Source organism: Anomaloglossus baeobatrachus, chromosome 1 (genome assembly GCF_048569485.1).
Source record: "Anomaloglossus baeobatrachus isolate aAnoBae1 chromosome 1, aAnoBae1.hap1, whole genome shotgun sequence".
Classification (NCBI taxonomy): Eukaryota; Metazoa; Chordata; class Amphibia; order Anura; family Aromobatidae; genus Anomaloglossus; species Anomaloglossus baeobatrachus.
Genome location: NC_134353.1, coordinates 627,621,593 through 627,648,643, shown reverse-complemented (window position 1 = coordinate 627,648,643; position 27,051 = coordinate 627,621,593). Strand labels below are relative to the sequence as shown.

The following is a 27,051-nucleotide window of genomic DNA, read 5'->3' as shown; positions in this document are numbered from 1 at the left end:
CGAAAAAACAATCTCAGAATCACCGGGATCCGTTGAAGCGTTTCAGAGTTATAACCTCATGAAGTGACACTGGTCAAAAGTGCAAAATTTGGTCTGGTCATTAAGGTGAAAATTAGCTCCGTCACTAAGGGGTTAAAAAAGTGATTACTTTTTTCTTCTATATCTGTGGTATGGGTAACACTGTTCTACATATTTTTCCAAAGTTGTCCGGTTCAGTTATGAAATCAGCCATTTCTTAATGATTTTTACCTCCTGAAGTCAAATCTGAGAATGAAATTTTTACTTGGCTCTTGTTTCCATGATATCAAAGAGTTTTCCTTTTTTACTGCTACATACAATGAATTCATAAAAGTTTCAGCACTTTGAAACATTATTATTTTTGTAAATATAAAGATGCAGAATATTTTTGTTATGCCATTTTTTTATATTTATTTAGAGGACACTTAGCAACAATTCATATACCCAAAACATGTCTAAACCCTACTGCGAATTATAAACAGTCACAGAAATGACACTACAAAATTTTCCATCAACTGTTGAAAGTCATCTGTTCTTGAGTTTCCCAAAATATTAGTTACCACTATAGCGAATTCTGCCCATGCAGCCTTTCCTTCTCCTACAACAAATGGAGAAACTCCTCGTCTTGATGAAGCTTACGAATCTGAGGTCCAATAAAAACTAGCTACTAATAATGAAAACACAGAGGAAGCGGTGTAATGTAGGTACAAAGGGTGTAAAAATCACTTTTGTTTGTTGCTATTTAAAATCGGTTCAAAAAAATATAGTAAACAAGTGGACATGTCATAGAAGGTACAATAACCGACAAGAAATTGACCATAACAAAGTGTCAATGAGGTAATTGGCGTCACACAATAGGGAACAGTGGGTAAGCACTAGATAAGTACTGGAACCATTACACCAAATTATTGTCAATATAAAAAAGCAAAAAAGAATATCATTACTTACAGCAAGATGGAATTGTAGCTGTATATTGCTCAGGCCAAAAGACTACAACTACTCCAGCAGGATACAGCTAAACCCCCACTAGGTGGAGGCATCACAGGTGCAGGAGGAGCCAATTACACTCACTTCCAAATATGGAGGAGGTGATGGCTGGATGGTAAAACTGCACACTAGTGGCTTGCATAGAGCACTGTTCACACTAGCAGACGCACAGTCACAAGCCCACAGCCTTTTAAGTGACGCCCATACTATTAGATCAGGCGGGCTGCCAAGCCGTACCCCCACTGCGTGCTACACAGGGACAGAAACTCTAATAGCAAGGCCTAACAAAAAGGGGCCTGGCTGTATCCTGTACAAAAAAATATGAGGTTTTTTGTTAGCGTTATGGCCATAAGACGTAAGCCTACAACCCTCATCATGGGAACCTCATGCTTGTAGGTCCCTACACACACATATATATATATATATATATATATATATATATATATATAATATAAAAAAAGTCCCTGTGTAGCGCGCAGTGGGGTACGGCTTGGCAGCCCGCCTGACTGGGCTGCGGGCTTGTGACTGTGCGTCTGCTAGTGTGAACAGTGCTCTATGCAAGCCACTAGTGTGCAGTTTTACCATCCAGCCATCACCTCCTCCATATTTGGAAGTGAGTGTGACTGGCTCCTCCTGCACCTGTGATGCCTCCACCTAGTGGGGTTTTAGCTGTATCCTGCTGGAGTAGCAGTAGTCTTTTGGCCTGAGCAATATACAGCTGCAATTCCATCAAACTATTGTCAAGTAGACAGAATTCCTCAACGCTGAGAGCAACAATGGCTCAATTAAATAAAGCAGGGAAAATGTAAGGAAAATTTTTACCTATGAAAGTGCCAGTGTGAATAAAGTGCAAGATGCAATAGGACTCCATGTGGACGACCCCCAACGTACGTTTCGCCTATATTTCTGACCGCTTATTCATGGGGATATATGATAATAATGCAATAATAATGATAAAATAATAAAGATGCAATTTGCCACATAATCACCTCATTTGAGAGCAGCATAATGTAGAGATAGAAACTCTGATTTCAGCTTCTTACTCTACTTTTGATAAATAGTTTAATCAGCAGGAGATCATCACTAGTGGACTAGTAAACCAGCTGCCATATAGCCCTCCATATTCATAAGCTTTGTATATCCCCACCCCCACCATGGATTGGCAGCTTTCTGCCTATGCACAGTGTACACAGAAAGCTGTCAATTAGTGGTGTCAGTGGGGTTATACAGCACTCACCATTTAGAAAACTGGTAGTTCTGCAGCAGATATAAACTGCAACAAGCAGCCCAGTAAGCGGGAACATTAACCCCTACGGTGTCTTGCATTTAGTGTTTATTACATTTGCGAGTGTGACTACCTCTGCCTATTGTTGGGGGTCTCTAATTATGATTCTCCTCCTTGTGGGGGCATAATTTCTTAATGTGTCTGTTTTTAATATTGTTAATTTAATAAAATTGCTTTTTAAGTGACTTGTTTTTGCTTTTACATCTTTCTTGTCGGTGTATTGTTTCTTATGCATATGAGGCTAGTGATATATCAGAGTCTCTTGAGTTGTTTCCTACTTTTCTCAGTATATTGGTTTGTGTGGGTGTCCACAGAAAGTTTCTGAGATGTGATACAAGTGACACGCAGTCCATTATTTCCATTCTACCACATTATTGCCTTTTCCTAAAGACTTCATTTTCATTGTTAATATATTTTCTTATAGGAGCAGATTTAAAGGAAAGGGCAAAAATGCACCCGAGTGAAGTGGGACCATTTGTTTCAAAGGCTCGGGCCTTGATGAATGAATTTGGTGAGTATTGTATGCATTATTTTTCTTATGTCTATAGAATATATAAAAGAACAAAACAGGCCTGTACAAACAGAAATGTGCACATAAGTGTATGTGCTGACTATCTGATGTGTAGTCAAAACATTTGGTACCTGGCAGCGACAAATAAGATCCTAAATATGCCCATGCATTATGGATTATTCAGTTAAATGGGTCTTCTGGGCTGAATAAAAAGTCTTGCAATCTCTTTTAGATTGCTGAATCCTGACTGTGTGCAATACGATGGAGGGAAATCCTGACAGTGTGCCAAGATCTTTTTACTATCACTTGCCTGAGCAGTCTTCACATGCATGCCAGTGTGCGATTTGCCTAATGGTGGCAACTTGCTGACTACCTTCTTATCCATTTCCCTCAATAGAACAATAAGAGGAAGAAAAGTCTCTGTTAGGCATAGGACCACAATATACATCCTTGTGGTGATCACCGCTCTCGTTGGCACTACAGGGGAATCCTGACTGCGCTTTTTTTTTTGTTCTGGAAAACCTTTATAAAATTTCAATGTGGAACATTTGTGAGAACGGATGCAAAGGAAATGTGGAGGACATACTAGCCGCTAATTAGATTTTAGATCTCTTTCAGAAGCGGCTTTGAAAATGAAAGACAACCAATCACATTGCTGGCTTACTATGTCATTTCCATTGCAACAATTTGATGAATTTGCCCCGATTATCCATATGTAATGTACTAGTATATAGCATCCATTTAATTTCAAAGTTAAATTGGTAATACTTTTTACATTCTGATTGGCTAAACAGCTGACCTTCCAGACAATGCACTCAATCCTATGGGTCAGATGTCTGAATGTACAGTATAGCACAAAAGTGAGTACACCCCTCACATTTTTGTCGGTATTTTATTTCTTTTCATGGGACAACACATGTACAGTAGTCAGTGTACAGCTTGTATAACAGTGTAAATATGGTGCCCTCTAAATAACTCAGCACACAGCCTTTAATGTCTAAACCACTGGCAACAAAAGTGAGTACACCTTTAAGTGAAAATGGCCAAATTGTACCCAATTAGCCATTTCTCATCTCAGTGTCATGTGACTCATTAGTGTTACAAGGTCTGAGGTGTGAATTATCGCTCACACACACTCTTATATTGGCCACTGGAAGTTCAACATGTCACCTCATGGCAAAGCATTTTCTGAGGATCTGAAAAAAACCCCCTATTTGTTGCTCTACATAAAGATGGCCTAGGTAATAAGAAGATTGCCAACACCCTGAAACTGAGCTGCAGCAAGGTGTCCAAGACTATACAGTGGTATAACAAGACAGGTTCCACCCAGAACAGATGTTGCCGTAGTCAACCAAAGGAGTTCAGTGGATGTGCTCAGCATGCTATCAAGAGGTTGTCCTTTCAAAATGCATGTAACTTGCATGAGTGCTGTCAGCATTGCTGTAGAGGTTAAAGGGATGGGCCGGCAGCCTATTAGTGCTCAGACCCTACGCAAACATGGCTGTTTCCTGAAGACAAGCAGACTTGTCTGATGAGAGAAAGATAAACTTATTTGGTTCAGATGGTGTAAATCGTGTTTGGCAGCAAACAGGGGAGGAGAATAAAGACAAGTGTGTCTTGCCTACAGTCAAGGGGTGGTGGTGTCATGGTTTGAGGCTGCATGAGTCCTGCTGGCTGTGGGAAGCTACAGGTTATTGAGGGAACCATGAATGACACATGTACTGTGACATAATGAATCAGAGCATGATCCTCTCCCTTCAAAACTTCAAAAACTGGGCTGCGGGGCAGTATTCCAACATAACGACCACAAACACAGCTCCAATATTGCCACTTCCTTGCTAAAGAAACTGAGGGTAAAGGTGCTGGACTGGCCAAGCATGTCTCCAGACCTAAACACTATTGACAATCTGTGAGGCATCCTCAAATAGAAGGTTGAGGAATACAAGGTCCCTAACATCCACCAGCTCCGAGATGTCTTCATGGAGGAGGGAAGAGGATTCCAGTGACTCCTGTGAAATTTTGGTGAACTCCATGCCCAAGAGAGTTAGGGCAATGCTGTAAATAATGGTGGCCACACAAAATATTGACACTTTGGGCACAATTTGTACATTTTAACTTAGGGGTGTACTCACTTTTGTTGCCAGCGGTTTAGACCATAATGGCTGTGTGCTGGTTTATTTAGAGGGCACACCAAACATACACTATTATACAAGCTGTACACTGACTTCATTACATTGTATCAAAGTGTTATATCTTCAGTGTTCAAGAGAAAACGTTTTGGTACGGTGTTAGCCAGTTGAAAATGATTCATTGCTCTCAATGAGAGAAGCAAAATTATAATTTTGTAGTTGTGTTACCTTTTAATGGCTAAAATAAAATATGATGTTATAAAGCAAGCTTACGAGACATCTCAGGTCTCTTCCTCAGGCATGGTTTGACAAAATATCTGAAGAAACACAAATATATGCACAAAACAGGGCAGAGGGATGGTATAATAAAGGGACATTTAAATACACAAACACTGAGCTTAGAACGCGAATCCTTAATTAGCTTTGATTAGTGATGTGACAGGTTCATTGTCCCAATATCCATGTAGGATCAGAGGCCTGGTGCCTTCAGTTTCTGGAGCAGACGCCTCAGATTCTGTAATGAGTCATAAAACACTGGTTGTATTGAAACTACAACACACAGCGTGCCTAGAAAGTTACACATCCCTGGAATCTGGCTCTTTTGCCCCAAATTATGCTGCTCTCAGACTGTATAGCAAAATCCTGTAAAAATCAATACATTTATTCAGCTATAATATGGTGAAGTTATTTATTCATGTATACAGTAGTGAACTAGATTACACACCGTATACTTTACGGCTTGCCATTTTTAGTTCTATACTGATAGATGTGCTTACAAGGAATTTGTCACCAGGTTTTTCCACCTAATCTGAGAGATCCTGATTCCAGTGATGTGTCACTTACTGGGCTGCTTTGTGTATTTTTGATAAAATACTCATTAATCAGCAGCAGTTTATCATTCGAGGACTACTTGTCATGCTCCCAGTTAGTCCATCATATTCATGAGCTCTGTATAACTGTTAGATCTGCAGCAGAGAAAACACTGATTTTATCAAAATGACAGCAAACCGCTCAGTAAGTGACACATTGCTGGAATCAGGGTCTCTGCCCCTATGTAGTGCTGCTCTCAGATGGAGGAGCAAAAACCTGATGACAGAGTCCCTTTAACTAGTGAACCGAGCAATTTCACAGGATACCAGGCCACAAATATGAAGCTTTTTTATTTTTAATGTGGACAGCTGACAGCATTATGCTGGTTAGTACATCTGCTGTTAGGTATGACTTCCTGCCACATATTTGTACAGCTTCTTTCCATACACAAATGAAAAAATGTGTAACTCAGCAAAAAATATACCACGATGGTGGTTCGGACAATGATGAAAGGGAATACACTTCTTCACTCTCCATGAGTAAAGTGTAAGTTGTAGCCTCACTGTATTCAACGTAGACCTCTTCATACAGTATGATGTTAAGTGTAACCAGGGAATACAAAGGCTCCTGGAGAATGTGACTATTCTTGATCATTCTTACATATCTATAGTCTCCAGACAGTGGCATGGCTTGCTTGTGAAGAGTTTCAATCATAGTGATATAATATATCTTATATTTTGTAAACTTTGAATTTTTATTGAGATTTTCAATTTACGTTTTTCATACATAAAATAAAACATAAAATTCAGAATTCTTATCGAACCTAGACAAACAATGACAGGACAGGTGAGGAGGGTTAGGAGGGGAGAGGAGAAATAGGAGGGAAGAGGGAAGGGTTTCAAGAGTCCATGCTCCTTCCATAGGACCCATAGGCCTCAGTCTCACAGATCCTCCTGTCCCGCAAAGTAGTCCCATGGTGCCCACACGGCCTGGAAACGGTCAACTGTGTCATGCAATAGTGCCGTGAGATGTTCCATGCGTCTAACGTCCAGTAATCTATACTTGAGGCTCTAGAGTGAGGGTGTCCCTGGCTGCCTCCAATTCTTTGCAATTAAGCATCTGGCCGCCGTAAGGATGTGGGACAAAAGCTTAGAGGCCGTTTTTCCCAATCCCCCATTCCCAAGACCCAGAACATAGATCAGGGGATCAAGATCAACCTCTATATATAGTACTTTATGGATCAACCCTCTAACCCGCTCCCAGAAGGGGACTATCCCTGGACAGGACCAGAATATGTGCAGAATGGTGCCCCTGCCTCCCCCACATCTCCAGCAACAAGCCGGTATGGAGGGGTCTATGCCATGAAGGAAATCTGGAGTGTGGTACCAAAATAGCAAAATTTTATAGATATTTTCCTTATATAGTGTGCATATTGACGTCTTGGCGGCGTTTCCCCAGATTGCTGCCCATTCCTGAGGAAGTATCCGCCTTCCCAATGGAGACTACCATTTCCGCATGTATGGAAAAGACCCCTCGGGCCCCTCCCGTGACTCAGAAAGCAAAATGTAAATTTCCGAAATTAGTCCCTTAGTATCAGTGCCCCTTCTGCAAATTTTCTCAAAATCTGTGGGAATCGAGGCCCCTGCCCTGCCAAACAAGGAGCCAGCCAAGTCTCTGATCTGCAGATATTGGAGAAACTCTCGATTAGAGAGAGAGAATTTATCTCTAAGGTACTCAAAGGAATGGATCTGCATTGTACTTCCATCTATAATGTCTGCAAATCTGAATAGACCTGCCTTGAGCCAGGGGTGCACCATGTCCGACTCCAGACTGCTTGGGAGCAAGGGTTGGTATATGAAGGACACCAGAGGGGAGCAGGGGGATGCCAAAGGAAATCTTCTAATGCAAAATGCCCAGAGGTCCCTAGTGAACTGCATCGGTCCAAGAAGAGGGGGGGGGGCGAATCACACCGGGCCGGGGGCCACAGGAGCGTGTTTGGATGTATAGGCGCCAGCCAAAGTTTTTCAATCTCAGTCCACCTGTTGTATGCCCAAAGGGACACCCAACAGGGGATCCTCCTAAGATGGGCCGCCCAATAGTATTTTAGGATGTCCGGGACAGAAAGCCCCCCCCTGTTTCTCCGAGCCATCAACACCTCCCTGGCCACCCTATGACGTTTGTTACACCAAATAAATCTAAGGATGGCCGCCTGAAGGGACTTCAGCTCCTTTATTGGTACCTTAACTGGGAGGGTTTCAAAGAAATATAATAATTTTGGGAGCAAGCTCATTTTAACCGCCGCAATGCGCCCCATCCACAAAAGAGGGAGGGGCAACCACTTGCTCAAAAGATTTCTCAGCTCTCGGAAAAGGGGGGGGAAGTTAAGGTTATAGAGGGAATCATAAGTAGATGTGAGGTTAACCCCCAGGTACTTGACCGCATCTGTCTTCCAACGAAACTTAAAATTCAAACGCAGGTAATCCAGGGCCACCGGGTCGAGATTCAAGGGCATTGCCTCCGTTTTGCTAGAGTTGATCTTATACCCCGAAAGGCTCCCGTACCTACCCAAGGTGCACATTAAAATTGGAAGGGACACATGGATGTTAGTAAGTGTAATGAGCACATCGTCGGCAAAAAGCGAGATTTTAAACGGTTTATTCCTGACCAGGACCCCCGAGATGTCTGGGTTGCTCCTGACCGAGGCCGCGAGGGGCTCTATGCATAGCACAAAAAGGAGGGGGGACAGGGGGCACCCCTGCCTGGTGCCATTGGAGATGAGAAAAGGCTTAGAGATGTGGAGGGGGAGTTTGATAGAGGCCGTAGGAGCGCTATACAGGGACTTCAAGGCCCGCATAAAGCCACCCGAGATCCCAAAGACCTCCAGTGTCTTGAAGAGAAAAGGCCACGCAAGGCGGTCAAAAGCCTTCTCTGCATCTAGACTCAACACCAACGCCTGTTGCTTCGTCCGATTTGCCACATCCACCAGGTCTATGACCTTCCTGGTGTTGTCACCCCCCTGACGGCAAGGGACAAAACCCACCTGGTCTTTATACACGAGTTGGGGCAACCATCGATTAAGCCTGGCCGCCAAGAGCTTGGTGAACATCTTCAAATCGGAGTTCAAAAGGGCTATTGGTCTATAATTAGCACAGTCCAATGGGTCCCTGGGTGGCTTGGGCAGGAGGATTAAATGGGAGTGTAGCATGGATGGAGGGATAGGGTCACCCTGAAGGAAAGAGTTAAACAAGGCGGCCATGTGTGGGAGGAGCTCCGCCGCAAACACCTTGTAATAAAAATAAGTAAAGCCGTCCGGGCCCGGTGACTTCCCGCCAGGCAGGGCTTCCAGAACTTGCTCCAGTTCCTCTGTAGTAATCTCTTCATTCAAAGCCGCGGCTGCTCCGCAAGGCAGTGAAGGGAGCTCAAGGGCCGAAAAATAGTCCCCAAGTGCCCCAGCCCCGCGCGAAGCCATGCCCGGGGGAACCGGAAGGTTATAAAGCTTGCTGTAGTAATTGAAAAAAATGTCAGCTATTGAAGCGGGGTGATAGTGGATAATGCCCTTTTCGTCGCGCAGAGCCTGAGGGCATGAGGATGTAGCGCGCTCCTTAAGCTGCCTGGCGAGTAAGGTATGAGCCTTATTACTCCTTTCATAGTATCTTTGTTTGGAAAAGGTTAGCAATTTTTCTGCTCTGCCAATTGCCAAGTCTCTCAACTTTTCCCTAAGGCTGATGACTCTCCTAAGAATAGTCAGTGATGGGGCAGCCGCCAGTCTCCCCTCCTGTAGCTTAAGATGGGCCGTTATAGAGTCCCGCTGACTTGTCGCATTCTTTTTAGCCTTGGCGCCCTCTCTAATGCATAGTCCCCTCATCACTGCCTTGTGAGCTTCCCAGAGTGTTGCCGGCGACGTGACCGTGCCCGTGTTCAACTGAAAGAATTCGACCAGTTGCTTATTTAAAAAGGCCCTAGTGTCGGGATTTTTGATCAGAGATTCATTAAGGCGCCAATGCTGAGGCCTAGGTCGAGGACCATCTTTCTTGAAGTCCATTGTGAGTGGGGAATGGTCTGACCACGTAATGGATCCCATCTCCACCCGCTCAAGACGCCCCAGCAGCTGTGAGTCAATGAAAAAATAGTCTATTCTGGTGTGCGTCTGATGCGGATGCGAGTAGAAGGAAAAGGCCTTCTCTCCCGCGTGGTCCACCCTCCAAGCGTCGTATAAAGCGCCTGATCTAATGAGCCTACGAAAGTCCCGGGACAAATTTTTCGAAGCACCCGATGGAGGGTGTCCACCCACAGAGAGTCTGTCGGCCACCTCCGAAAAGGGGATGTTAAAGTCTCCCCCCAACACCGTAGAGGCCGGTGCCAGTCCGCCTATCAGATCGAGTATTTTCTTAAGAAAGCGTATCTGCCCTTCATTAGGTGCATAAATGTTGGCCAGTATGTGCGGGGATCCCCCCAGTTGGCCTTCCAGAATCACATATCTACCCTCTGGATCGCAGTGAGAACCCGTAATTTGTAGAGGACAACTGGAGGATATTAAAATAGCAACTCCCCCTCTCTTGGAGCCCGAGTAAGCCGAGTAATGGATGGGAAAGCGGTGGGACGCAAATTTGAAAGTGTTTGATTCCACAAAATGTGTTTCTTGGATAAAGGCTATGTCTGCACCTGATGTTTTCAGTTCCTGTAGCAGCAATTTCCTCTTACGGGGTGAATTCAGACCTTTTACGTTAAGAGAGATAATGCGGGTCATATCTAAAACTTAGAAGTAAGAAAAAGCTAATGGCACACCTATACCGTCGGGGGCATGACTTCCCCTGTGAAGCCGGCCAGAGGAGACGGTCCATACGACAAAGGGCCGCAGCTCCCAGGGACTCTAGAAGGGGTGGTACCTGAAAGGACACATAAGGAAAAAACATCGGGGAGGGGGGAAGACAAGGACAAACATAGAAATGAACATGAATTAAGAACATTAACCAAAATGCATAAACCTTAGGCATAGATTCCCGGGGGGTAAACCCGGAAGGGAGAGACCTAGAGGGAGGTTCCCCAACCCGTCTGGGCTGAGAGAGCCACCCACCTCACTCCCCAGTAGCCCTCCCACGGGGGTCAGTCCAGTGGGCACGGGCCCGTGCCTAAAGGAAACAAGGGAAAAAAAAAAAAAACCTCAACCACTAACTCCAAGTAAGGGGACCGGGCTCCCGCCAACCCCCCTACCCCCCACGGCATCATTGTGGCTACAGCACCCCCCCCCCCTTATGCAGCTCAACAGACCCAGAGGGCCGCAGATGACACAATGGACAGTCAGAGGCTTGCTGTAGAGAGAGTCACAGTATCACAAAGCATGCTCAGCCACTGGAACTCAGAGGGTATAAGAAATAGGCACCAACCAGGTTAAGGAGTGTCCTCAACGGCGAGCCGGGGAGGGGAGCGACCCGCGGCCCCTACCTCCTCTCCCTCCCAAAGCCCCACGCCCTCCACCCCTCACCTTGGACCACACGGGAGGGGGCGGACCTTCCAACCTTTGCAAGTCCCAATCTGGGATACAGACCGCTGGAATGTCCAGTGCTTCACAGAACAGAGTGGTATCTGCTGGAGTGCGAAGGGTCGCCGATTTACCCCCTCTGCGCGCTGTTAGTGCAAACGGGTAACCCCAGCGGTATGGAACCTGGTGCTCCTTCAGGCTCGTGAGGAGGGGTTTGAGGTGCCGCCTTTTCTGGAGTGTGATGCGAGAAAGATCCGGGAAAAGCTGGATTTCCTTGCCATTGAACACAGATGCCGTGCGCCTCATTCTAGCCTTAGCCATGATCAGTTCTTTGGTGGAGAAGTCGTGGATGCAACAAATGATGTACCGGGGTTGGGTGGATAAATTCTTCGGCTGTAAAGCCCTGTGTGCCCTGTCCAGCTTGATGATGTTAGAAGGGGGAGCGTCCAACACTTCATTAAAGATGGATTGTAGTATGGAGTTTGTGTCCTCGGGCCCATCTGACTCTGGGACCCCCCTCACACGGACATTGCAACGGCGTCCTCTGTTGTCGAGATCCTCTATGTGAGACTGCATATCCTCCATAATTTTTTGTTGCGATGTTGCCAGTTTGTGTAATTCTGATACATGGGATCTGGTGATGTCATGCTCTTCCTCCAGGGATTCAATTCTGCCAGACAATTGCTGCAAATCTCTCCTCACTTCAGCTATTTCTGACCTGCAAGTTGCTTTAACCTCATGTATGAGGCATTGAAAGTCCTCTTTAGAAGGAAGTTTACTTATGAAATCATGCATGTCCTTATAGAAGGTGTCTGGCCCTTTAAGGTGAGCACCTGCAGTAATAGACACTGGAGTTTTAGTCTGGTGCTGGGGAAGCTGGGGAAGTTGATCTCCACACCGAGGCCCAGAGGGGGGAAGCAGGCTGCTCTGTTCCCTGATATTACCAGCTGTAGCTGCAGTCCCTTCTCCCGGCAGTGGGGAGGGCTGCCCCCCGACCTCCACCTTATCTCCCACAGCCACTATGTGCTCCTGGGCCTGCTGCTGCTGTGCCTGAGGATCCGATGCAGTGCAGGGCTGCTGAGCCAAGGCATTCCCTGTTGGAACTGCTGCAGGGATTCCTCCACTTTCCCCTGTGTCCCCGCTCACCCACTCCTCCTTCTCTTGCTGCTTAGCAGGCCGGGCCAGTGCCTCCATTTCCCCTCCATGCTCCTGGAAAGATGGCGTCCGGGCCTCCCCTGGACCCTGTTCCAAGCCCAAGAAAGTATCCAGCGCCGTGGTGTGCAGCGGGGGGGGCACCGATGCCTGCTGCGATGGTTTAATCCTCCGTGGTCCCATCCTGAGAGCCGGTGAGTAGGTTTATGCTTATGATAAGTGCTGATTTAGCTGAGGGTCAACAGGAGCTCCTCTTCCCCACGTCCACTCAGCTCAGCATCCTGGACACGCCCCCATATATCTTATATTTTAATAATATAATAGATCACTGCTCATGGCATTTCTTAAATCAGACTTCAATGTTCTTCAATGGTGGTGTTAAAAATGTACCCATAATGTACAGAATGGATTTTGGGCACACTTATTGTCATTTTGACAGGATGGTTTTAACGCAGGTATCGTTCAAACATTATTTATTTTATTTTTTTTTACCTCCATATTTACTAAGCTCTCAACCTTTTCTTTGAGACCTGGAGCTACGCTAGTTACTTGCTCTAGTTCAGACGAAAGGTACCATCACACATAACGAGATCGCTAGCGAGATCGCAGCTGAGTCACGGTTTCTGTGTTGCAGTAGCGATCCCGTTAGGGATCTTGTTATGTGTGACACCTACCAGCGATCAGGCCCCTGCTGTGAGATCTCTAGTTGTTGCAGAATGGTCCAGGCCATTTTCTTCAAAGGCGATGTCCTGCTGGGAAGGACACATCGCTGTGTTTGACACTGTGTGACAGGGTCCCAGTGACTGCTGAGATCGTTATACAGGTCGCTACTGCGACCTGTATTGTTCCTGCATCGCTGGTAAGATCTGACTGTGTGACATCTCACCAGCGACCCCCAAGCGACTTACCTGCGATTCCTATCAGGTCGCATCGTTTTCGGGATCGCTGGTAAGTCGTGTGTGACTGGGCCTTTACAGTCTGGAGTTCTTTTCGCAGCCCCATAGATGACTTTTTTTCCAGGTTGTCAGCAGCTCAATTCAATCATCAGTAATGTTTTATTCTTTTGCATACATATATGTACATATACTGTATTTTCTGGCGTATAAGACAACTGGGCGCATAACACGACCCCCAATTTTTCCAGTTAAAATATAGAGTCTGGGATATACGGTATATACTCGAGTATAAGCTAAGGCCCCTATTTTACCACAAAAAACTGGGAAACCTTATTGACTCACGTATGAGCCTAGGGTGGGAAATGCAGCAGCTACTGGAAAATTTCAACAATAAAAATAGATCCCAATAAAATGTAATGTGCTCATCCTTGTCCCCCCTTGTAGTAATGTGCCCATCCTTGTGCCCCCTCCTTGGGCCCTCTATTAATATGCCCATTGTTTAGTAATATCCCCTGTAGTAATGTGCCCATTGTTTATGAATGTGTCCATTGTTTAGTAATGTGTCCTGCAGTAATGTGCCCATTGTTTAGTTATGTCCTCCTACTTGTCCCCTTCTTGTCCCCTATTATGTCGTTGTTTACACACAATAAAGAATATTCTCACCTGTCCTCTTTTGCAGCAGTGCCCTCAGCTGCTTCTTGCAGACCTCAGGCACATAGACCTCTTGGTGATCTTGTCCGGTGCACGGAGCCACCACTGCAGGCTGCCAGCATGGCTTTACTTCAGTTGAATGCTTTACGGCGGCTGTGCCGCAAAGCATTCAACTGCTGTAAAGCGCTGACAGCAGCGGCAGCTCCGTGCACAGGACGTGATCTTCAGGGGGTGCTTCTTGCGGACCGCAGGAACATAGACCCCTCCATGACCTCGTCTAATACACAGGGCCATTGCTGTCAGTGCTTTACTGCAGTTGAATGCTTTGCGCCGCCACCAATGCTTACCTGCCTCCTGCCAGGTTGTCTGACCCCGCCCCATCCTGTGATAAGCAGCTCACAGTCAATATACAATGTACACAGAGAGCTGTGCTGATAAACAAAAAAAAATCAGATTGCACTCGCACCAGTGTTATTCAATGAGTCAGTGAAGATCTGCGAGTTTTTCCTCAGATGTATTCGGCCTGAGTTAAAAATTGCAGCATGCTGTGTATGGCTGTATCTATCTGACAAGACTCGCTAAGTCAATAGGTAAAATAAAAAATAAATAAATGTCACACGGACCAGCCATATGCCATCCGTTTCTATTTCCCAGTGAAACAGGATTCTGCCGGTTCGGTAGTCTGCGACCAGTCCCTCGTTAGATATCGATGTGGTCCGTTACCAGGATTATACAGTTAGGTCCAGAAATATTTGGACAGTGACACAATTTTCGCGAGTTGGGCTCTGCATGCCACCACATTGGATTTGAAATGAAACCTCTACAACAGAATTCAAGTGCAGATTGTAACGTTTAATTTCAAGGTTTGAACAAAAATATCTGATAGAAATTGTAGGAATTGTACACATTTCTTTACAAACACTCCACATTTTAGGAGGTCAAAAGTAATTGGACAAATAAACCAAACCCAAACAAAATATTTTTATTTTCAATATTTTGTTGCGAATCCTTTGGAGGCAATCACTGCCTTAAGTCTGGAACCCATGGACATCACCAAACGCCGGGTTTCCTCCTTCTTAATGCTTTTCCAGGCCTTTACAGCCGCAGCCTTCAGGTCTTGCTTGTTTGTGGGTCTTTCCGTCTTAAGTCTGGATTTGAGCAAGTGAAATGCATGCTCAATTGGGTTAAGATCTGGTGATTGACTTGGCCATTGCAGAATGTTCCACTTTTTTGCACTCATGAACTCCTGGGTAGCTTTGACTGTATGCTTGGGGTCATTGTCCATCTGTACTATGAAGCGCCGTCCGATCAACTTTGCGGCATTTGGCTGAATCTGGGCTGAAAGTATATCCCGGTACACTTCAGAATTCATCCGGCTACTCTTGTCTGCTGTTATATCATCAATAAACACAAGTGACCCAGTGCCATTGAAAGCCATGCATGCCTATCCCATCACGTTGCCTCCACCATGTTTTACAGAGGATGTGGTGTGCCTTGGATCATGTGCCGTTCCCTTTCTTCTCCAAACTTTTTTCTTCCCATCATTCTGGTACAGGTTGATCTTTGTCTCATCTGTCCATAGAATACTTTTCCAGAACTGAGCTGGCTTCATGAGGTGTTTTTCAGCAAATTTAACTCTGGCCTGTCTATTTTTGCAATTGATGAATGGTTTGCATCTAGATGTGAACCCTTTGTATTTACTTTCATGGAGTCTTCTCTTTACTGTTGACTTAGAGACAGATACACCTACTTCACTGAGCGTGTTCTGGACTTCAGTTGATGTTGTGAACGGGTTCTTCTTCACCAAAGAAAGTATGCGGCGATCATCCACCACTGTTGTCATCCGTGGACGCCCAGGCCTTTTTGAGTTCCCAAGCTCACCAGTCAATTCCGTTTTTCTCAGAATGTACCCGACTGTTGATTTTGCTACTCCAAGCATGTCTGCTATCTCTCTGATGGATTTTTTCTTTTTTTTCAGCCTCAGGATGTTCTGCTTCACCTCAATTGAGAGTTCCTTAGACCGCATGTTGTCTGGTCACAGCAACAGCTTTCAAATGCAAAACCACACACCTGTAATCAACCCCAGACCTTTTAACTACTTCATTGATTACAAGTTAACGAGGGAGACGCCTTCAGAGTTAATTGCAGCCCTTAGAGTGCCTTGTCCAATTACTTTTGGTCCCTTGAAAAAGAGGAGGCTATGCATTACAGAGCGATGATTCCTAAACCCTTTCTCCGATTTGGATGTGAAAACTCTCATATTGCAGCTGGGAGTGTGCACTTTCAGCCCATATTATATATATAATTGTATTTCTGAACATGTTTTTGCAAGCAGCTAAAATAACAAAACTTGTGTCACTGTCCAAATATTTCTGGACCTAACTGTATCTGGCCAGAAGCAAATTTAGGTAGCATGTGATAATAAACCGAGCTCATGGATATGGGATTTGTGATTCGAGACAAAAGAACAGCCTGAGATTAAATTATATATTTAATCGCCATAAGGGCACACTAGATAATACCCTATATACAAGATGAGATTTACAGAGACTTTGTTCAGGAATGCAGATACAAATAAGAGAGAGTTGCAAAAAGATATACAGATAAGTCAGTTACTTTTTTGTTGTTGCTAGACCTTGGTGCTGGCTTGCACGGGGAGTCGCTGTGGAACCACTGGTTTCCTTGAGACTCCCCACACATTACTGGGCGTCACCTCTCTAAGAAGATCACCCTCAAAAGGTCTTATTTTTATGAACCTATGTACCTCCCAAATACGTTCCACCTGCTGACCTATGACTGGGCTAGACATGAGATAGGCCTTGAGGCTCCAGAAAATTATGAATTGGCAGTTCTCCCCATATCTCTGCCTCGGAGTATCCCACGCAGAAGATATTGTGGAGACACGGGGTTCAGTGGGTGCTCTCGTCCGCTGGCCCGGCCGCCTTTAGAAAGACAGCATGGCCCAGGGCTCATCCCAACTGAACGCCGACTTCCTTAACCGTGGGCGGAACACTACTCAGACAACACAGGGTGAGAGAATCACAATATTAATATTTTATTGCATCCCCAAACAATTGACAGCACATAGCACATAACCAGAAAAACACACAAATGTAACAGGCAACAGAGTCTCACCCTTCCGCTGGCTCACCAGGGATTAGAATGTCCGTGCCTCAGAGCTTCCAGGGCTACTTACTCCAATCCAGCAGCACCCCGCTTTCGGCGGGCACCCACCGAGAATGGAATAACGCCAGATTTAGGAAGCTGGCTGAGGTCTGCAAAGTCTGTAGTCAGATGACTGGGTTGTCCCAAGGTGGATTCCTTCCTTATGTAGTCCTTGATATCAAAGCCGAATCCTTGCATTCGATGCTAAAGTCCATATAGTATTATAATCCAGGTTTGGTTATGGCTTGCCAATCGGATCCGCAGGTCCTAGATTGGTAGCATGTAGCAAGAGACTCCATGGGCAATGGACCATCCTCCTTCTTATACCCCTGAGCTCTCCATTCAGACCATTGGGGTCTTCACGCTCCAGTGATCCCTGCCAGGTCAGGTTGCTGGTGGGATCGCTGGAGCGTCGCTTAGTATGACGGTACCTGTAGTTACATCACATCTAGCAATTCACTTAGTAAAACAATGGGAAGTTCGCATAAATGAGTTATCTGGGTGTCTGGCCTTCAGGGGCCAAAACAGTTACATGAGTCAACAAAAACTTCAATACTAAACTCCCAAGAGTCTTTTAGAACAATGAGGGATTATCCCCCATCTATAAACAAACTGTCTTCATGTCTGGCTGACTGTTAAGAAACTTTAACCCATGAGATTCCATGTCGTCACAGATATTACTTTCATATATCCCATCAAGATTTTATCTATACATAGCTAGTAAACATGAGGTGCCTATTGTCTTCCCTCGGCTAGTTATTTAATTATGGGCTGATACACACGTCCCACTATTAAGGTAAAATATGTATAAGTATACGTCCTGCTGCCTTGAGGCTGAAAATATGCCTTCCCTATTTGTGGGAGCTACGCACTCCCCAATATTGTACTTCTTACACAGGAGACTCCATATCTGAAAATCCTATGTGAAGCTCCTCTGAAACTTGCAGTTGCCTGCCCACTTCCCTAGCTGAATTACTTTTGTCAGCAGGGGGTCTGCTCTGGTCAGGGCTGCTTCCTTAGTTTTAATTAACTTTGTCACTGCTATTTGGTTTCCAGATCTTGGTTTGACTGGCATGTATCATATGCCTTATTCCTCACAGTCCTGCAAATGCTTGTAGAACAATAGCTGTTGAGAAAAAAATCTATGTCGTATGGATGTTATACGGATGCTAGTTGAGGAAAAAAAAAAAATCACACATTCACATAGCACTTGCATGCCATACGGAATACCAAATGGATTTCACTACTCCAACTTTCCTGGATGAAAATCCATGCAACTTTCTATACGCAGATATGAGTGAACTCTAAGGGGTACTTTGCACGCTGCGACATCGCTGCTGCGATGTCGTCGGGGTCAAATTGAAAGTGACGCACATCTGGCGCCAGTAACGACGTCACAACGTGTAAAGCCTAGATGCACCGATAAACGATCGCAAAGCGTCGTAAATCGGTGATCTGTGTAGTGTCGGTCATTTCCATAATTTCGCTGCAGCGACAGGTACGATGTTGTTCCTCGTTCCTGCGGCAGCACGCTTTGTTGTGTATGAAGCCGCAGGAGCGAGGAACATCACCTTACCTGCCTCCACCGGCTATGCGGAAGGACGGAGGTGGGCGGGATGTTTACGTCCCGCTCACTTCCTCCCCTCCGCTTCTATTGGCCGCCTGCCGTGTGACGTTGCTGTGACGCCGCATGACACGCCCCCTTAGGAAGGAGATGGGTCGCCGGCCAGAGCGATCTCGCAGGGCAGGTATGTGCGTGTGAAGCTGCCGTAGCGAGAATGTTCTCTACGGCAGCTATCACAAGATGTCGCCTCTGCGACGGGGGCGGGTACTATCGCGCTCGGCATCCCTATCATCAGCTAGCGATGTCGCAACGTGCAAAGTACCCCTAAGACCTCTGATTGTGTTCCAATTGCTGCACTCTGTAAACTAAGGGACATATCTTTGGATTGAAGATCTCTTTTTCCTATATCATGCTGCTCTCAGATGACGTAACAAAAACCTGCTCAAAGATTCCCTTTTAATGACTTTTTAATGGCTTACTTGTAGCTGATCGGCCGTCCTGTGGCTATAAGACACACACACAGTTTTGGTGAAATATTGACATGTCATGATGAAGTGTCATCGTTACCGATCAAGAAGTTCTTGACTGTTTAACAGATAAGACAATGGTAAGACAATAAGACAATGGTAATGGTAATGGACACTGGAGGTGTTATTTCTTGGTAACCTGGTATCCAGGGGGAATTATTGCTGTTTGGGGGCACTTGAGGCTTTATTACGTGTTAAGGGGCACTCGGGACAATATTGCTTGATAACTGACACTCTGGACATTACTTCATAAGTGGGCACTGGAGGGACATTATTACTTTATAAGGAGGTATCTAGGACATTACCACTTTATGAAGCAGTTCTCGGGACATTATTAATTTTTAGGGGAGCGTTATTTGGATGTTATCACTTTTTTTACTGGCCCCTCAGGGCTTTACTACTTTGTAAAGGGGAATTCGTTATTGATAAGTAAGAATTCTGTCCATTTATTTTTTTAAAAGGGCATTATATTGGGCGGCACGGTGGCTCAGTGGTTAGCACTGCAGCCTTGCAGCGCTGGGGTCCTGGGTTCTAGTCCCACTAAGGACACCATCTGCAAGGAGTTTGTATGTTCTCCCCGTGTTTGTGTGGGTTTCCTCCGGGTACTCCGGTTTCCTCCCACACTCCAAAAACATATTGATAGGGAATTTAGATTGTGAGCCCCGATGGGGACATATATTAGGGGCACCATGTATGAGATGAATGTGGCTCTCAAGGTGATAAACCCCTGCCCTATATAGTCCTCAGCATTCTACTATCCCACTAAAGATGATCACTTATTTATATATAGGACCATAATAAGCAGATTAAATAAAAGCTGATGTTTTATTGTAGCACATTTTCAGGAGCTGGTCATGGTGGTTTTTAGTTTAGCAGGCCTCCTAAATGTAACAGGTGCTGCTAGTAATAAAATTCTGCGATTTGCTTGACTAGTTGAGGATAGTGTGACAATATGTTCCACAACATCTAAAGCCACCCAGCTCATAGTGCTGGAGGCTGGGGCAGTAAAGTCCTCCTTGGCAGCGTGGTGAGGTTCACCGTGTTCAGTGAGTATGCTGTGCGCTCTAATCCTTTCATTATGCTGATCCTGTCCATGTCATAAATCAGAGATACATCAAGCCCATTTCTATTCCACAGCAAAGCTTCATTATCAAACTCATTTCTGCTGTTTATGGTTTGGCAGTTTCATTTACACCGTCATTAAAGTTCTTCAAAGTCTGACAGTGTGAGTGGAAATACTGGATGTTTTCAATTTTTACTTGCCAGGGCTGTCGAATAATGTTCATGCAAAAGTTTTACTAATTATGCTAATGATATAGTGTGTTACATCCAAGAGTAGGCATTTATATTATGCTAATATCACATAATAATGTGCAGCTGTTGTTGGATAACCATTTTATCACTAGTATAGCTACTTTATATGTTTGGAATTGTTATCATGTCTAATCTGGTGTGTTATCATCCCAAAATTAAATTACTTAAAAGTATCCTAATGTTGAAAAGGAACCAAAGACTACTGAGAATACTAGCAGCAAAGTAAGGCCTCTGTGTCTCAGGAGGTATCAGTTTGTCTTCCCTCCCTGTCCCTCTTCTGCTCATGGATTGTGTTACATTTAAAAAAGGCCTTATGCCTTTAAGAGGACCTGTCTGATATATTTCCATAAATTATTTTTCTTATATTTACACAAATGTACCCCTAAATTGATGTCAGCAGATGGGAACAAGTTCCTGCACACCAACTGTTCAATCAATGCTAAAGGCCGCTTTACACGCTGCGACATCGCTCAAGCGATCTCGTTGGGGTCGCGGAATTTGTGACGCACATCTGGCCGCGTTAGCGATGTCTTTGCTTGTGACACCTATGAGCGATTTTGAATCGTCTCAAAAACGGTCAAAATCGCTCATCGGTGACATGCCCCCCTATTCTCGAATATCGCTGCTGCTCGGTGTACAAAGTAGTTTGTCGCTCCTGCGGCAGCACACATCGCTATGTGTGACACTGCAGGAAAGAGGAACCTCACCTTACCTGCTGCCGCCCGCAATGCGGAAGGAAGGAGGTGGGCGGGATGTTACGTCCCGCTCATCTCCGCCCCTCCACTTCTATTGGGCGGCGGTTCGGTGATGCTGCTGTGACGTCGCTGTGACGCTAAACGAACCGCCCCCTTAGGAGGCGGTTCGCCGGTCACAGCGACGTCGCAGAGCAGGTATGTGCGTGTGACGCTGCCGTAGCGATACTGTTCGCTACGGCAGCGATCACATGATATCGCATGTACGATGGGGCCGAGTGCTTTCGCACCGTGTAAAGCGGCCTTAACAGTGTAGGGATGAAACCTATTGACAAGGAATACGGTAACGCTCAGCTGACAATCTAGCAATACATTTCTAGGAGTAATAAAGAAGGATCAGTACAAGCCACAGTCACAATGCTATTTCCACATGATAGGTGCTAACATGCTGATTGCTGGGGGTCTGACTGCTTGGACTCCCAATGATCACGAGAACAAGGTTCCATAGAGTCGCATCTGAATGGAGTGGTGGCCCAACATGCAGACGGTCTGACCCTCACTGAGCAGTAAGCTATCACCTATCTTATAGATTGTTTAGAATTGTTATTTTATGATACATACAGGTATTTACTAATATAGATATTAAAGGACAATTGACAAGTCATCTTTACACGTAAAATAATCATTATCGGTAGCACATTGTCCTGCGTAAAAGGAGATATGCTGCCGCTAATGGTGATATTCTATTTGCACAAAATAGTCACACCGTCTAAACAAGCCATGAAATGATGACTTTTAACGGCCACAGTCGGCAGGTGTAAATGCACCTATAGTAAGCATTCGATTTGGTCACCTGTCCTATATCTTGTTGGGGCTCAAGCATCCTATACACTTTAGACTATTGTTGGCCGAACAGCCAATATGAACTGATTCAGCAAATAGTCTATTCATTGTCCGGTGGAAATATTGATCTGGCATTTCCGATTGCTGATTGTATTGTCTCCTAAAGATAAACCGTTCACATACATGTCTAATAGAGAGCACGGGCACTCTTGATTGAGAACTTCTGTGTATGGGAAAGCCAGCCTAGATGGCTGCCCACCAAACGACTGCCGACAGCTATGTAGGGCTGAGCTCACATGTCCAGTAATCATTCGTTCCAACAGATCCAGCAGCAATCGTTGGTAGAAACGTTGTGCAGACAGAACTTTTTTGTGTTTTTTAAAAAACTGAATTTAGCGGAATCCATTGTTTTAACGTTGGAATCTTTGGAAAATGGATCCGTTAAATAGCCATTTATTTTTCTTTCATTTGAAATAGATCCAGTAGGCAAAATAAAAGAAAAAGAGGGTACGCTCCTGTGTAAAATCTAATGATAACTTATTACGTGTGCAGTGTGATGGTCACACTCACCTGATCCTGTTGTACGTCAGGTACAACACTGGGGAGCAGCGCAGCCAACACCGTGGTTTTTTCATTATCCCCAAATCCAGTAGGCAAAAAAATTGGTCTTGTACAAGAGAATAAAACGAAATATGGATGGCTATTTAACAATTTTTTTTTCCATTTGACTCCGATGCTAAAAAAAACCAAAAACCAAAAAACATCTGAACCAGCTGAAATCCATTTTTGTTGTGTTTTTTTTTTTTTTAAATGATTTTTTCTAAGGGATGATTACTGGACTTGTGAGCATAGGCTAATGTATTTTGCGGCCTAAAGGGTTATTTAGCATTGTTCTTGTCTGCAGGGCACATACACAACCCTGGAGGACTTAAGGCCCCGTCACACACAACGTGATCGCTAACGAGATCGTTGCTGAGTCAGTTCTGTGAGGTAGCAACGATCTCGCCAGCGATCTCGTTATGTGTGACACCTACCAGCGATCAGGCCCCTGCTGTGAGATCGCTAGTCGTTGCCGAATGTTCCGGACCATTTTCTTCAAAGGCGATGTCCTGCTGGGCAGGACGTATCTCTGTGTTTAACGCCTACCAACGACTTCCTAACACTGTCCCAACGCCCGCCGAGGTCGTTATACAGGTCGCTGATCGTTACTGCATCGTTGGTAATGTCTGACTGTGTGACATCTCACCAGCGATCTCCCAACGACTTAGGGGTGCTTCTCACATAGCGAGATCGCTAGCGAGATCGCTGCTGAGTCACGGTCTTTGTGACGCACCAGTGACCTCATTAGCGATCTCCCTGTGTGTGACACTGAGTAGCGATCTGGCCCCTGCTGTGAAAACATTGATCGTTACACACAGTGCTGGTTCATTTTTTGGACGTTGCTCTCTTGCTATGAAGCACACATCGCTGTGTTTGACAGCAAGAGAGCAACGATCTGAATGTGCAGGGAGCCAGCGTCTGGCAGCCTGCGGTAAGCTGTAACCAAGGTAAATATCGGGTAACCAAGCGAAGCCCTTTGCTTGGTTACCCGATATTTACCTTGGTTACTAGGGTCCACCGCTCTCACGCTGTCAGTGCCGGCTCCCTGCACAAGTAGCTGGAGTACACATCGGGTAAATAAGCAAAGCGGTTTGCTTATTAACTTGATGTGTACTCTGGCTAGCAGTGCAGGGAGCCAGCGCTAAGCGGTTTGTGCTGGTAACCAAGGTAAATATCAGGTAACCAAGCACTTGGTTACCCGATATTTACCTTAGTTGCCAAGCGCAGCATCGCTTCCACGCATCGCTGCTGGCTGGGGGCTGGTCGCTGGTGAGATCTGTGTGATTGACAGCTCACCAGCGACCATGTAGTGACGCACCAGCGATCCTGACCAGGTCAGATCGCTGGTGGGATCGCTAGAGCGTCGCTAAAGTGTGACGGTACTCTTACCAGCGATCCTAATCAGGTCATATCATTGTCGGGATCGCTGGTAAGTCGTTGTGTGTGACTGGGCCTTTACTGAAGCTTGGACTCTCTGAAGTGACGCAGGACTTTATCAACCTTTTTCCTTTCATTGTTTACTCATTAATATGCTTAGAAGTTAAAGGGATTGTCCAGCCCTGGTAAAATCTTTGTCAAGTGCTTCTTCTTGCTGAATGTTCTCATGTGATCAAAAGTATACTTGCAGTCATGTGTTTACTAGAGTTTCAATAAATCAGTGTGAGACACAGCTTAGACCGTTGTTGGCACGTGATAGCAGGCAACCAAATTCTTGTGGTCACGTGACAACCACTGGAACTGGCAACTGTAACTGAATCCAAGTGGTTTGTGTATTACTTACCATTGGGATTCGTCAACCTTCAGCACTTGCCGAAGATTTCCCAGACATGGACAACCCCTTTAATTTTGCACACCTGAGCTTTAAAACATACTAGGGACATGTTTTTAATGGTGATTATTGTGATTGACTCTGCATGTGGAGATGTGTTGAGGCCATCTCCCAATACATTTTTGTTATATTGAGTATTAATGAAAATATTTGAGCTCCATCTGGATCAACTGGCTGCGTTATGTAGAACACTTGAATCGTCCCCAATCACAAAGAATAGCCCTATGATAAAGGCTAGACCTTGCATATATGTTATACTTTTAAACAAAAGGACTGTGAAAAAAATGGTGGATTTTATACCTTCCTTCCCAGCATTTGGATCCTGTTTTGAACCTGGGCAATATCAACCTGCAGTTTGCATGCTCTGCCATTGTAGAGGGAAAATGAATGTGCACAACATTGATAAGGCGTTATAAATACTACTACCACATTCTATACCAAAATATGTCCAATATATGAAACGTAATGCATAAAAGTCAACAGTTTACATATTATTCAATTTGCAATTCTAAATTATGAAGCCGCATGTACCAATTTCATAGGAAGCCATTTATTACCGCTCATACACAGCACACATCTGTTAATGAAAGAAAATCAGGGTACAGATTAGTACTATTGTTTATTTTGTAGGATTGCTGCTAATCACTATAGGTCTCATGACATATCAGAGCAGCCTTGGGTATTGATGCAGCTCAGTGTGAAGTGGTTAACTATTGCAGATTATCATATCAGATGGCACAGGAAGACCAATTAATTTGCTCCACTAAAGAAAGCCGATAAGTAGCCCACATATCTGACATTGCCACAGTTCTGCTTTTCTTACCATCAACAGCTGAGTGTTTTGTTTTGCTCTAAAAAAAGATCAAGAGGTTCTAATCAATACACTAAATATACTTCTATGGAAAAATCCCTCGCTTCATGAGCCAGAGAAATCTGATCTGCATTTTTACTTTACATGATGATAACATGTTTGTCCGCTCGCTACAATTGCTTCATACTTGACTAAGTTCTGTGCGTCTTTGTGTTTCCCTAATCGCAGTTTCCGTAACTTTCTCTCATCTGTAAGAGAAGATATTACAACACTCATATGCATTCAGCTTTTCCTGATGTGATTATCGTACTGGATAATGACATGTGAATCAAATAAATAATACATCCTCTGCAACTAAAAATATATATTTTATATTACTAAGTTATAAACAGTTTCTAAAATCTGGTATACCAAACTTTTTTCATACATATTAGGTAAAAATAGTTTGATGGTTAAACAACTATTGAACGAATGTTCAACTTGTGTCTGATTTTTACTCCGCCTTAGGCCAGAGTCACACTTGCGAGTGCCTCGCGTGTAACTCGCGTGAGTCTTTCATGGCATCACCCGTCACGGCCACACACTCTCCGGACAGGAGCATCTCAGCTGCATAGAGATATATGCAACCGGTATTTAAAATTTAACCTTTATTAATTTAGTATTAAAATTATTATAAAAACCAAACAAGTGATACCACAAGGTAATTGACACAATGTACAGTTTGGATGTCTACAAAGACTCAGCAGGAGTTATGCACTATTCCCTCACGGTCCTCCTGGTTCAAACGTATTAATCCAAATAGAATTAAAGTGACATTGTGCAAAACCGTTGTCCTCCCAAAAATTGCACTCTTGCCCTATGAGTAACACTCTTTTTGAAAGTGGCTATGTGCAAAAATAGTGATTATCCACAGATCACAGATGAATGATCTAATGGTGAAGGTCTTCTTTAAGTTGCTACTTACAAAATTCTTTCCAGTCAGTATTACGGGGCAGTGTCCAAAACCCCCACCGATCAACTACTCTCTACGCCGGTGGCGGAAGCAGGCGGCGGAAAATGCTTAGTTTCAGAGCTTCTCCATCTTCTGATAGCGGCCAGGTACTGCACATCCGCCTACTATTGATTGAAATGAGACGCAAATGTACAGTACCCCTATCAGAAAACGCAGCAGCTCTGAAACTTGGCATTTCCAGCTGCCCCTGCCAGCACTGAATAGAGCTGATCAGTGGGTGTGCCAGGTGTTAGACCCCAGCCGATCAGACATTGATGACCTATCCTAAGGATAAGTCATCAGTGTTAAGGCTACTTTACACACTGCGATATCGGTCCCGATATCGCTAGTGTGCGTACCCGCCCCCATCTGTTGCGCGACACGGGCATATCGCTGCCCGTGCCGCACAACATCGCCCAGAGCCGTCACACATACTTACCTGTCCGGCGACGTCGCTGTGACCGGCGAACCGCCTCCTTTCTAAGGGGGCGGTCCGTGCGGCGTCACAGCGACGTCACTGAACCGCCGCCCAATCGCAGCGGAGGGGCGGAGATGAGCGGGACGTAACATCCCGCCCACCTCCTTCCTTCCGCATAGCGGCCGGGAGGCAGGTAGGGAGACGTTCCTCGCTCCTGCGGCGTCACACGCAGCGATGTGTGATGCCGCAGGAACGAGGAACAACCTCGTTACTGCTGAAGTAACGATAATTGGGAATGGACCCCCGTGTCGCCGATTAGCGATTTTTCACTGTTTTGCAACGATGCAAAATCGCTAATCGATGTCACACGCAACGGCATC

At 45.0% G+C, this 27,051-nt stretch overlaps 1 protein-coding gene across 1 annotated transcript in view; it reads left to right on the top strand.

Annotated features, from left to right (window-relative positions):
- The window catches only part of AUH (AU RNA binding methylglutaconyl-CoA hydratase), a 337,001-nt gene that overhangs the window by 91,269 nt on the left and 218,681 nt on the right, over positions 1-27,051 (top strand). Inside the window, exon 4 of the mRNA XM_075340685.1 lies at positions 2,715-2,801. Within this exon, the coding sequence (XP_075196800.1) occupies positions 2,715-2,801 (87 nt within the window). The remainder of the gene's footprint in view (positions 1-2,714; positions 2,802-27,051) is intronic.